At 40.2% G+C, this 13,312-nt stretch overlaps 1 protein-coding gene across 1 annotated transcript in view; it reads left to right on the top strand.

The window, feature by feature from the left end:
• The window catches only part of PAH (phenylalanine hydroxylase), a 67,137-nt gene that overhangs the window by 36,689 nt on the left and 17,136 nt on the right, over positions 1-13,312 (top strand). The window contains exon 5 of the mRNA XM_036104147.2: positions 9,079-9,146. Within this exon, the coding sequence (XP_035960040.1) occupies positions 9,079-9,146 (68 nt within the window). The remainder of the gene's footprint in view (positions 1-9,078; positions 9,147-13,312) is intronic.

Genomic DNA, 13,312 nt, shown 5'->3' with positions numbered 1-13,312 from the left:
TTTTGGTTCCCTGGCCTCTCGCTCTGATGAATTTTATCATAAAAGAACAATTTTGTCAGGTACACAGTCTTCCCACTGAGGAGGCCAGGCTCTCTCTGTTCCTTCATCAGAGCCTGGGAACCAATGGGCCAAGGACAGAGTAAACCCTCCAGAGTGCTTCCCCACACTCCCTCGGGCCCCACAGGCCTTGGCTGCCATGTGTGAGAAGTGGCGGGTGTTCTTCCCAAAAGGACCCTCTGTTCCACTCTGTCCCCGCCGCAGTACGCTCCCCTGCCCTTGGCAGTGTGCACTGATGTTTAACTCAATATCTCACTTCAGGGTCTCCAAAATAACCACTCTGAGAAATGTAGCCAAGGAAGGATTGTTCCTGCAACAGAGGGTAAAGGGCATCTGAGTCCCAGGGTTAGCTAAGTGGGAGAATGAAATAGGATAGCTGCATTCCACTCAGCCTTCTTTCTGTTGTTGCCAGTGTCCTGCCCTCCCTCCTCCCCTTCTGCCTTCCTCCCTTCCCCAACTATTTACTAAGCAAGTGATCCTGGCAGCTCGCATTTCTTGAGCATAGACTGTGTGCCAGTCACTGTGCTAAATGCTTTACCGGCATTTTTAAAATTTAGGTGTGATAGCCATCCTGGGAGCGTTGTGTTTTCTCATTCAGATGAGAAATTTCAGAGAGGGAGACCTGCGTCCCAGGCTATGTAAAGGAACGGGGAGCTGAAATGATTCATAAGACATGACCCATGTCCTCCAGGGGCCTCCAGTTGTGGGGTACAGGAGGGAGTGGTGTCTACTCTTTCCAAAGGGGGTGCCAGAGGTGACTGGGTTACAGCTTTACAGCTTACAGGTTACGTATTTACAAAGTCAGAATCCAAGTGGTCTGTTTGATTTCCATTCTAAGACTGAGTCTCCTTTCTCTGACCATTCCCCAGCCTCTGTGGGCCTGTCTATGTGGTCTCCTTCACATGGGATGCTTTTCCTTATCTGCTCACCTGTTCTTTCCCTGCTACAAAACCTCTATTCATTTCCTAAGGCCCAACTCATATGTTGGCCTCCTTGAAGCCTTCCACCTACCTCTTCCCCAGGCCAAGTTTTGACGCTGATACTATGGAACTGTGTGCATGGTGTTTCATACTTTGAGCACAGAGCATCAGAGAAAAATAAATTCACTTCCTCATGAACTGTAACCTCATAGAAGGCATAAGATATAGATATATAGATACACCCACCCCCCCACACACAAGTGAAAGGGTAATATGCATGCTTCCCAAACTATAATCTATGGAAAAAAATTCTCATGATCAAAATGAGAAACAGTGTATTCTAGAACTGCATTTTAAGCATATGCAAGTCCCATTATCTCATTTGGGACTTTGGCAAGTCCTGTGAACATGAGACTCATTCAACCTAACGTCCCTCAAATTTTTTTACTTATGGAACCCCTTTCCATGGAATACCTAGCAACATTATCTTAAATGGTAGTGTTCCATGGAATGCAGTTTGGGTAATATTTAGTTTAAATCATAACACACAAAAGTACATGATTAAACACCAGGTTTAATGAATCAGATGGCATGTGTTAACGGTTCTAAGGTCACTGTGAACTGGAATTGTTAGAGAGGACTTCTGGAAAGAGGAAGATGTGAGTTGAGCCCTCTAACAAGTAGGGTAGGCTAACTGCTTATCAAACAATCCCCAAAGCTCCATGGCTTAACCCACTGAAAGATTATTTCCAGTGTAGGTCAGTAAGGAAATTGCTCCACACAGTCTTGCAGAGACTAAGTCCCTTCCACTAAATGGTTGCACCTTCCTTCAAGTCCTCAGAGCCCTTTTCATTCTTCCAGCATATGGGAAAAGGGAGTGAGAATCACTCCCAGGTCTTTATGGGTCAGGTCTGGAGGTGACTCACAACCTTCCCTCAAATTTTATTGATTGCAGCCCGGTCACATGGCCACTATGAACTTCAAAGAAGACTGAGAAAAGTGGTTGAGCAGTGTTCTCTGAAAGAAGGATTAAACACAGATCTTGGGGAGCCTCTGCCACACAGACCTTAACCCCAGAGTTCCCTATTCCAGTTCCCCTGGTGCCTACGCCAGTGTCTAAAGCTGAAGATCTGCACTGGGGGGCTTTCCGGGGGAAAAATATTAGTCAACACACTGTCCTTTCTTCTACTACCTGAAGCTTTCAAACTGTTTTTCAGTCTTTCAGATACAGATATTGAGTTTCTCTTCTCTCCAGAAAGAGCCTTGCCCTTCCCAAGAGCAGGGCTATATTTCTAGTGCTTTTCTTCTCTTCCTTTCTCCCATTCAAACTTCTCCATCCAAGGGCCCCATTAGAGTCTGTTGTAAGGATGTCAGTCATCAAAGACTTGTTGCATTCCTCCTAAGTTGCTCTGTCAAGGCATCATTTAAAAAAAGTTAAAAACAACTGTCATACAGGTATATAGTCAACATTTGTCAAAAATCCATTAACTCAATAGTGAAGAAAGCAGCCAGATGACAACACTGGTGTGAAGGAAGCTACAAAAGACCAAAGTATGGATGGTCTTTGAAAAATCTAGTGCTGGAGCAAGATCACAGAGATTGCTATACAAGTGATTAATATTCTAGAAGGCAATAAAGCCATAACCGTGAGTGTTCCTTTCTCTATTGGACAGAAATCACTTGCAACTTGATCATAAAATAAATATTTTGCTACTTATCCATCTTCTATAAGTCAGCATCTTACCTTGAAGAGTTTGGGCCTTACTAAGTAGTAAATTGCACGTCAAACAAATATACACGTCCCTTGAGTGTACAGCAAGCTTGTTAGGCAGTGATCTAATTTTTTTGCATAATTTTTTTAACAACTCCTACTCAAAAATATGCCATGCACTGAAAATCCAGTGATAAGTGAAACAAACAGAGTCCTGAGTTTAATAATATTAACAAGCATAATGATTATCTGAAAAGAGAAACACTCAGGTTATTGAGAAAGTGTATTATAGAGGAAAACCAATAAACTTAGGAAAAAGCAAGAAAAGTCTCTAAAAATGCAGGATGGAAAGGCCAAGTTGTAGCTTATTGGTCTGGAAGAGTGGGAAAAAGTATTCCAATAAAAGGGAACAGCATGTGTGAAGGCCTTAATGTGGGAAAAAGCATGATGTATTTAAAGAATTAAAATCAGACCAATTTGGATGAATTTGGAATGTAGCATGTGGAACTCCAATTGTAGTTCAACACAGAGTTGGAAGCATAGGCAGAGCCAGATCACACAAAGCCTTTTGGACTGTGTTAAAAATTTTGGACTTTATCCTAAAATTGATGAGAGGCCATTGAAAGTTTTTAAGGAAGGGAGTGACCCCACCAGATTTGCACTTCATAAATCTACTTGGGCTGCATGAGGGGGGAGGCATGGAGACAACTCAAAGAAAGGCCACTTGGGAAGCAGTTATGGTAGTCTAGGCGAGAAGTGACGGGGTCCTGAACTAAGGGGTAGCAGTGAGAAAAAAGTAAAAAGGACAGACTTAAGATATTTGGAGGGAAGAATGGACAAAAATTGATTATCGGGTATGAAGGAAGAGAGGAAGAGAGAAGTAAAACAATGACTCCCAGGTTATTGGCTTGGACAACCAGGTATCTGAATCCTTTCCAGAACAGACTTCTTGGCCTTATTGGTGGCGGCCATGGCCAACAATAGAGAGTGGGCAAGGGGCGGTGGGGCTGTTGTCAGTGCTGCCCTGGTCTGTTAGTTTGCAAATCTCTGGCCAGTGCCTGCAGGATGACATTGGCAGATACTGTACCACTTTGAACCTCTTTCTCCTGTGTACCATCCTTCCTCCAGTTGGTGTGGGATTGATGGAATGCAAACAGCCTCTCATTATTGGCATAGATGAAATAGAAATTGCAAGGTAAGAATTCTACAGATGCTGCTTAGAAGGTCCAAGGTGGGGTGATGGGGCTCAGTGACCCATTACAGACTCTATCCTTTTTGTGTTCTGAGCCAGATTTCTCAGTTTTTGGATTTCCCACCATTTTGTACAAATACATCATTTTTTAAATTCAGATTATTACTTGGTGCTCTGCCTATGTTACCTAATCTAACCCACCCAATACTGTGAGGTAGCTGACAGTCTCATTTTACTGATGAAGAAACGTAGGTTTGAGAGTTGAACTGACTAACCTCAAGCCGAGCTCCTAGTGACTGGGGTTAGTAATCCACCCAGCCCGTCTGACTTGAAACCCCCTGTTCTCCTTGCTAGTCTAAAGATGGCATTTCTGAGGTTTAACCTCAGCCATGACATCAAGAAATGATAAAATAAAGATCTCAGTCTAGAATACCCAGAAGACTTTACCATGTAGTTACCCACTCCCCGAAATCCCCACAACAACAAAACCACACACTTCAACACCCAAGTAACAAAAATTCCAAGATTAAGGAAGGTGTTTGCATACAGACTGCAGGTGATGTTATAACTTTGCATCATGTAGAATTCTCTCCATTCTGTCCCTTCCACTCCTCCCCTCTTCCCCCTCCTGCCCACTCCTCCTTCACCAACAATATATTTTCCTGTCAAAACATACTTGGTTACATGCAGTGCAACCGAAATTGCTGCTATTAGCTTAATTGAGACAGGGTGATTATAAATAAATTACATGCAGTGCTACTGAAATTGCTGCTATTAGTCTAAATTGAGACAGGATGATTAGTCATCATCAAGTGAAGCTTAATTCAGAGTGTACTTAATTCAGAGTGTACTCCACATGGCTGCAGAGGCCCTGTGGTCATCTGGCAGCCCAAATGATGCAAGGCCAAACCAAGAGATGGACTTTGAGGTCCCAGTTCTCTTTCACTGATAACTGAGGGACAGAAATTGCAGCCTGGCCAGTGGGTGCTTCTTGAAGACTGATAATGAACTTATTAGGTACTTTGAGCCGGAAAGGACTGTGATTAGAAACTTTCCCTATGGAAGATCCATATGATATACTGTGTATGTGTGTGTTGATATAACTCAACGTGTGAATCTTCTGTTACTTCTTCATAATGGTCTGAGATAGATTTGTAATACTATTTCACTTTTTTACTAGTTACAAAAGAAATCCACACTTATAGTACAAAACTTCAAAAGTATAAATAGTATAGAAAAATAACACAGTTACTGTTTCTCATTTTCATAACATTTGTTAGACTCTGGTGTACTTTTCCATTATTTCATTTGTATATTCCCTCTGACAGAGTTGATACCTACTGGGTATACAATTTTACAGGAAACTTTTTTTCTCTGACGAAATATCTTTGAACTATCTAGACAAAATATATTGACTGATGAATTGCTGAACTCTACATCTGAAACTAATGATGTACTATATGTTGAATTTAAATTAAAAAAAAAAGATCAAAGATAAAGAACTAAATAGGGAAGAGAAATTGTCATGGGCATCTCATTCCCAGAGGCAGCATAATGGAGTGGAAATCCACTGGCTAAAGGAAATCTTCCCTCACCATCCTGGTTTCCTGCTCAACCCTCAAACCTCAGCCCGCTACATGGGTACAAACAGAAAACCCCAGCAGAGGTGCTGGTTCTGCAAATGGCTGTATGGGCTTCATTTTCCTCATATCTAGATTAAAATATAGAAATAGGTATTTTCCAAGATGACTTACAGGTGCAAAAGTCTACACTGTATACTTAGGGGCTGGAGAGAGCCATTTATTCCTGACTATTAAATAAGACAGGTAGGTGAAGATAACTGTGATGATCAAACCTTAATGACTGGCAAGAATTAGGTTTATATTTTGAGTCTTAAGTATGGAGATGTGTTCTACATTTAGTCTGGCAGGTAGGTTCCTAAAGGGGTGCGTTTAGTACTACTTGGAAATTAAATCATGGTGCCCAGTTTCCTGACTGTATCATCCCAAGCAACTTATCTTCATCCAGTAGAAGTGCGCCAAGGGTAGTGTTAAGTTTTTAGATTCCTAAGCCTTCCTACCTGTAATGAATGATTCCAAACTATTTAGTACTCTAAGGAAAACCGAAGAGCTATGCTTTGTAGTAACTGTGTCATGGAATCTTTTCTAAACTGAATGATCACTTAATTTACTTGAGATTTAGGTTTGGAATAAAAATTTATGGCAATTTTAATTTTCCAATATGAAACATTTAAATTTCTCTATTTCTCAAAATTTGTTTATCTTAATAAACAAACTAAGAAATTCTTTCTTCCTTCCCTCTGCTCATCCCTCTCTCCCTCCCTCCTCTTTCCTTCTTTCTTTCAACCAGTGTTTGTAGTTCTTTCCATATGCCAGACTCTATGTTACAGAGTCTCAGATTATATATATATATATATATATATATATATATATATATATATATATATATATATATCTCCCTGATTCTTTGGAATTGCTGGCAGGCTCTGATTGATTGATTGATTGATTTTTTTAAAGATTTTATTTATTTATTTGTCAGAGAGAGAGCACAAGCAAGGGGATGGGCAGAGGGAGAAGCAGGCTCCTCGCTGAGCAAGCTAAAGGGGTAGATGTTATCGCTTATTGGGAAATGCTTGGAAGGAACAAAGCAAGTCCTACAGTGATGATGCTAGTCTCATGTCTTTCTAAAATTTAGATTACAGTCATTTTCGTTTTGTAAAATACCCCCCTTTTCAGATTTATTAAGATATAATTGTCATATCACATTGTGTAAGTTTACAGTGTATAACATGATGATTTGATACACATATATATTGCAAAATTATTATAAGGTTAGTTAATATCTTTATTACTTCACATGTTTACCATTTGTGTATGTGTGTGTGTGTGTGTGTGTGTGTGTGTGTGTGATGAGAATACTTAAGATCTATTCTCTTAGCAACTTTCAAGTGTATAATACAGTATTATTAATTATAGTCACTATGCTTACATTAGATTCCCAGAAGTTATTCATCTTATAGCTGCAAGTCTGTACCCTTTGATCAACATCTGCCTTGGCTGTTGTGAGTAATGCTGCAGTGAATATGAGAGGGCAAATGTCTCTTCAATATCTTGTTTTCATTTCCCTTAGATACATACCCAGAAGTGAGATGGCTGGCTCTTATGGTAGTTTTGTTTTTGATTTTTTAAGGAACCTCCATACTGTTTTCCATAGTGGCTACACCAATTTACATTCCCATCAATAGTACATGAGGGTTCACTTTCTTCCATATCCTTGTCAAAACTTGTTATCTCCTGCCTTTTTGATGATAGCCATTCTGACAGGTGTGAGGTGATATCTCATTGTGGTTTTGATTTGCATTTCCCTGAAGATTAGTGTTGAGCATCTTTTCAGGTACTTACCAGCTATGTGTTATTTTGTCTTTGGAAAATACCTATTCAGTTCCGCTGCTCATTTTTTAATTGGAATTTTTTGGTTGAGTTGTATGAGTTACTTATGTATTTCAGGTATTAACCCCTTATTAGATATATGGTTTGCAGTATTTTCTCCCATTCCATTGGTTGCCTTTTGATTTTGTTGGTTGTTTCTTTTGCTGTGCCAAAGCATTTAGTTTAATATAGTTCTGCTTGTTTACTTTTGCTTTTGTTGCTTGTACTTTTGGTGTCATATCCAAAAAAATCATTGCTAAAACCAGTGTGAAGAAGCAATCCTGAGAAAGAAGAGCAAAGGTAGAGGTATCACACTTCCTGAGTTCAAATTATATTACAAAACTATAGAAATCAAAATAGTGTGGTACTGGCTAAAAACATACAGACCAATCAATAGAACAGAATCGAGAGCCCAGAAATAAACCCATGCATAGGCAGTCAACTAATATTTGACAAGGGAGCCAAGAACACTCGATGGGGAAAGGATGATGATCTCTTCAATAAATGGAGTTGTGAAAACTGGATGTTCACATGCAAAAAGAATGAAATTAGATGCCTATCTTACACCACTCACAAAAATTAACTTGAAATGGATTAAAGACTTAAATGCAAGACCTTAAACCATAGAGCTCCTAGAAGAAAGTGCAGGGAAAAGGCCCTTTTAATTAATTGGGCTTACCTCTGACTGAGGGATACGTTGCACTAACACTGAAAGACACTCTTGGCTTCTTTTCACTGTTTAGAAATATGCTACTTATGAATTGTTGGGGAAAGGCTGCCTGCAGGTGAGCCTCAGAGGAGAAATGATTATCTTCATTTTTATATATTGAGACTGATTTCTCAGTTGAGCCCCTGCCATGTTATAAAGGTTGACAATTACTGAAGTGTAGTGAAAAGAACATGAAACTGGGTGATTCAAACCCTGGCCTCATCTTTGCTTGACCCCTTTTTCCCTGAGCCACTGTATATTCTAGAAGGATGGGGATAATCATACTGATCTACCTTACAAGTTTTTTGTGAGAGTTACAGATAAAAGAAGTCCCTAGCCCACACAGACAGGCACATAGTAAGCACTCAAGGAATAGTATTTTTAAAAATTGCAATAGCAGCAAGCATGTACCTGTTTGTTTATTAAGAAGTCAGGAAGGGGCGCCTGAGTGGCTCAGGTGGTTAAGCATCTGCCTTCAGCTCAGGTCATGATCTCCAGGTCCTGGAATGGAGTCCTGACTCGGGGCTCCTGGCTCAGCAGGGAGTCTGCTTCTCCCTCTCCCTCTTCCTTTCCCCCTGCTTGTGCTATCTCTCTCTCTCTCTTTCTCAAATAAATAAATAAATAAATCTTAAAATAAAAGGTCAGGAAGCAGTTCTAGACACATACCATTGTTAGGTATTTAGTGGATATTATATATTTTTGTCATAGACATCTATCCTGCTAACTGCCTAGTTTAGCAAGTTGGCAAGTTAGAAATGCTGTAGATGAGATTTTTTTTAAAAAACCTGTACACCATTTGCACTTTGGAATTCCATAGCAGAGAGGCCCACACTGAATTGAAGGTGTTGCTGATAATGTGCCATTCATAATACCTGGTGGGAAAGCTTACCATTAGTTTCACTGAAACCTTATTTTCAGGGTATAATCTGAGGAAGGAGAGCTGGACTGTCAGAGCTCACGAGCCCCCATTTGAATTGTGCATAGATATGCCAGACCTCTCTGCTCACGCCTTGAGAAATCAAGTGTCTCCTTTCTCCTAGGGTTTTAAAGATCCTGTGTATCGAGCCAGACGAAAGCAGTTTGCTGACATTGCTTACAACTACCGACAGTAAGTCCGCTTTGCTTGTCTGGGGGAAGAGAGAAGAGCACACTCCTAGCTTACCTTTTCCTCACCCAAGTTTGGAAAATACTAGCATAGAGAGTCCTGTTTGTGTGTGTGTGTGTGTGTGTGTGTGTGTGCGTGTGTGTGTTTAAACCCTCCCTTTAATAACACATGTTTAAAAAAAATGCTGCTAGACAAAACAAAATTACCCACTGAGCAGGGGCCCAGCTCTCTCCCCAGCTTTGTTGCGTCCTTATGCACTAACGTCTGAAGTAATTATAAAAGGCCTCAGCCCTGAATAAAACAGCCTCTGGTATTCTCCACATTAAACAGGGAAGAAGGAAAAAGAGAATCATTTACATTCAAGGAGGAGTTGGCTGCTTTACTGAAATAATGAATCATTTGAGATTTCAGATGAGCCCTGCCTCAGTGTTCTACTTTTATCTGATCTGACCCAGCTGCGAAGGGCAATTTTCTGATGAGTTTATTTTTTTTCTGTCTGGGATTCTACCCTATTTTAGCCAAAGGAAAGTGCAAGTATCAAAGATGTCATTTGGGAAGAGAACTGTTCTTGCTATTTTGAGTCCTCAGGAACTACAGAAATGCTACCATGGGACATTTAGTATTTGAGGCCTGAGCTCCATTCCTGAGTTAAGGACAGGAGAAAAGACAGGCTCAAGAAGAGACTTAAAACTTGACCAGAGCCCTAAGGGAATTGTACTTGAACAGCTTTGATAGAATATGAGGGAGATAAAGAAGAGGATAGGGCTCTGTTTACTGGATACAAAGTTACCTACCTTCCAGATGGAAAGACCTCCAGAGAAAATAAGAAAATTCCCTTCTCTGAATGACTTCCGGCAGTGGAAAGATCCAGAACTTTGCTGACCTTGCTTAAATCTAGGCCCATTTGGGCCTTGGCTTATAACAAGCAGGAATCACAGAACATGGCAACCCACCCCCCATCCCTATATTTGCTTTAGCATGGTCAGGTGGACACCATCAAATCAGGTACAGACATGAGCCCTTTTTCAGGTAATAAATAAAAATATATTATATTTATGATCTCCTTGCTATGTCTGGGGCTTTGCTACATGCTTTGCTTCCATGATTTCATTTAGTCTTAGTAATAACTCCCTATGTTTCAGATTGGAAAACTAATGCAAGTTAAGTAACTTGCCAAGGTCATATAACTCGTAGGTGGCATCATCCAGTTTTGAATTCAGGTTTCTTTAACTCCAAAGCATTCTCACCCTCTTCCCTGAATGCTGGGATTCTCAGAATGAGGAGATCACACTTTTCCACATAATCCAGGAGCTGCTTAGGAAGTATATTCAGTTATTGCTTGGCTGTTGGGATTTTAAGGAAGAAACGGATCCCCTAACCAGCTTTCCATAAAAATGTTAAACCTAATGAAGAAGCATGGAATTGATTGAATGCCTCACCATCCTGGATGTTTATCAAGTAAGTTAAATGGATTATTGAAAACCATCCATGGGTGGCTGGCTCTCTGAGGAATGTTAGAGATCTTCTAGTCAATTTCTCGATTTTTACAGATGCATCTCAGATTGTTAAGTGATGTGGGCCAAGGTCATGTGGCTAGTAAGGCTGAATTTGTTCTCAAATTCAAAGCCTATTTTTGAAATGGTCTCAGCTTGGTATCTGGCACAGTGGCTTCTCATTATTCAAGGATTACTTGCTTACATTTATTTGAGACTTCCAAATCAATACTGTGGCACTTCTGCGATCATTCCTAGACATGACAAGAATGGGGAAAAGTTTGAGTTGCCTGATACACAAGTTTCCAGGTTGAACAAGGTGACACCACTTTCTTATTCCAGTTCTCATCTGTAAACAACTGTTCTTTTTGAGATCTATTTAGATTAGATCCACATTTGCCAATTTTTTGTACTTTTTATTGGCAATTTTGCTGTTTAAGATGGCCCCCCAGCGTGGTGGTGAAGTGCTGTGTGGGGTTCCTAAGTGCAAGAAGGCTGGGATGTGCCTTATGGAGAAAATACACGTATGTTAGGTAAGCCTCATTCAGGCATGAGTTATAGTGCTGTTGAGTACAATGTTGATGACTCAACCATATGTACTAAATAAGATTTCTTTATATAAAAGCTCACACAAAACAAGATTAATATTGTCATTTGACTAAAATGTGACCAGAAGCTCATGGGACCCAAGTCCTGGTTTCCTTTTGGACAAATGGTTCAATGTTCAGATGATTGTATGTAGCATAACTACCATATATAATGAGAATCGAATGTATTGAATGTATTCCAGTCTCTACTGGTTTCCCTCCTTCCTTTCTGAGGCTTCTCAGTTCTCCCTGGCCTGTTCATCCCACCCCAGAAGTTGTAATGTCTTTCAGGACTAAACTTTGGCCCTCTTCCTTGGCTTCTGCCACCCTCCATGCCAATAGCCCCCACATTCAGATCTCTGGCACTTTGCCATTCATTATTCCACAAGGGGAATAAAGCACAAACTCATGCATCATGAGTCATAGAATCACAGGATATTGATCAGGTGATAAGATATATCTATTAAATTCCAGAGCCTACCCCAAGAGCAAGACCAACAGAGACCATGTCATCTGGGGGAACACTGGGAAAGACAATGACAAAAGCAACAATAAATACAATAGGTATTACCAAAGTCAAAACTCAGGTGTCATAAGGCATATCATTAGGAGTTTAAATGTAGACTGAGCAAATGGGTCAGCCAGATGTAAAGTTTAGGCTGAGAATTAAAGATTGAGTTGGAATTTATAGCCAAAGAGAATGGGGGTAGTGAATGAAAGGGTGGGTCTGGTTAGCTATGGGGCTTTTGTTTTGAGATGTGAATATTTGGAGTCAGAGTGAATTACTATAGAAAATAAAGAAGCAGCTAAACCCCACCACTGCTAGCTACCCTCTTCTCTGCCCATCTGCCATATAATGCTCTGACTCCCCAACCCAAGAACATTTAATAAGTCTTAAAACATCAGTTTGAAGAGACACTGACAAATTACAGTTGTCCTTTGGGGCACCAAATTATTTGTCTTGTAATAATTACATGAATGGGAGGACCTGGAGTAAAATAAGACACCAAGGAGAGGGAAGGCTGTGCCAGGTGCTGGAGTATCTCGAATGCCATATTTGGTTGACAGAATAATTCAGAAAAAATGTCTTCTACTTAAAGCTTCTTTTTTTGAAGAGGAATCCTAACTGGCTTAACCAGAAATCTCCTTTTTATTTCAAACCAAACTGACACTCTTCCTAAAATATCTTAGTTTATTTTACTTAATGAGATCATGACTTGGTAAAAATAATTGATAATTTCTTCAAAGACCAAGGATCTTATAGAACCTCAGGTCTCTTGATGGAAATAGAAGATGGAATAAAATGTGCTGTGTTTAATTCCTAAGTAGACCATGGAAGTTAGTGTGTGTGTGTGAGAGACAGAAAATAAATTCTGAAATATTTACTATATCCAGGCAACACTTGAGATATGATCTATTTGATTACCATTACAACATTATAAGATAGATTTGATTGTCCTTCCTTATAGTGAATGTACATATGGCCCAGAAAGTGACAATAACTCGTTCAGGGTCCCACACACTTCCCTCCCTCCATCCCTCTCTCTGACTCTAGAGTCCTCTACATTGGCCTTAGTCTCTGGCATTGGTCTCATCTCTCTTGGAGGTGAGCCCAGTGCCACCAGGCTGAAACCCCAACTCAATCAGAGGTTCTATCTCTTTCCAACAGAATCCACACAGGTTTTCTCATTGAGTCTCATTGGCTCTGATTAGGACATGGGCCCATCTCTCAGCCAGTCTCTATGACCAGGGAAATGAGACAGTCTAATTAGCCAGACCTGGTCACATGCCCAGGTGGGAGTGGTGGAGTCTCCTCCCACCTGAGCCTCAGACTGAGAGGGGAAGAGGGTGATTTACTGAAGGAATGAGGAAGGGATATTGAACCCCTAGAACAGCAAATATCAACCAGGGGGACATCTTTGTACCCAGGATGTTACTATCTCTTAAAAATTTGTTACAAAATAGCAAATACCTTTCTTTTTAAATAAGAATCAGTTATAACGATAATTATCCATTACCCAATGGTATTATTGGTCAGCACCAATATTTGGTACTTTATACATAGTATTTCACCTAATTTTCGTCTATA

The sequence above is a fragment of the Halichoerus grypus genome, chromosome 6 (genome assembly GCF_964656455.1).
Source record: "Halichoerus grypus chromosome 6, mHalGry1.hap1.1, whole genome shotgun sequence".
NCBI lineage: Eukaryota > Metazoa > Chordata > Mammalia > Carnivora > Phocidae > Halichoerus > Halichoerus grypus.
Note: the sequence above shows the minus strand (reverse complement) of the source record. Positions and strands in the feature narration are given on the sequence as shown.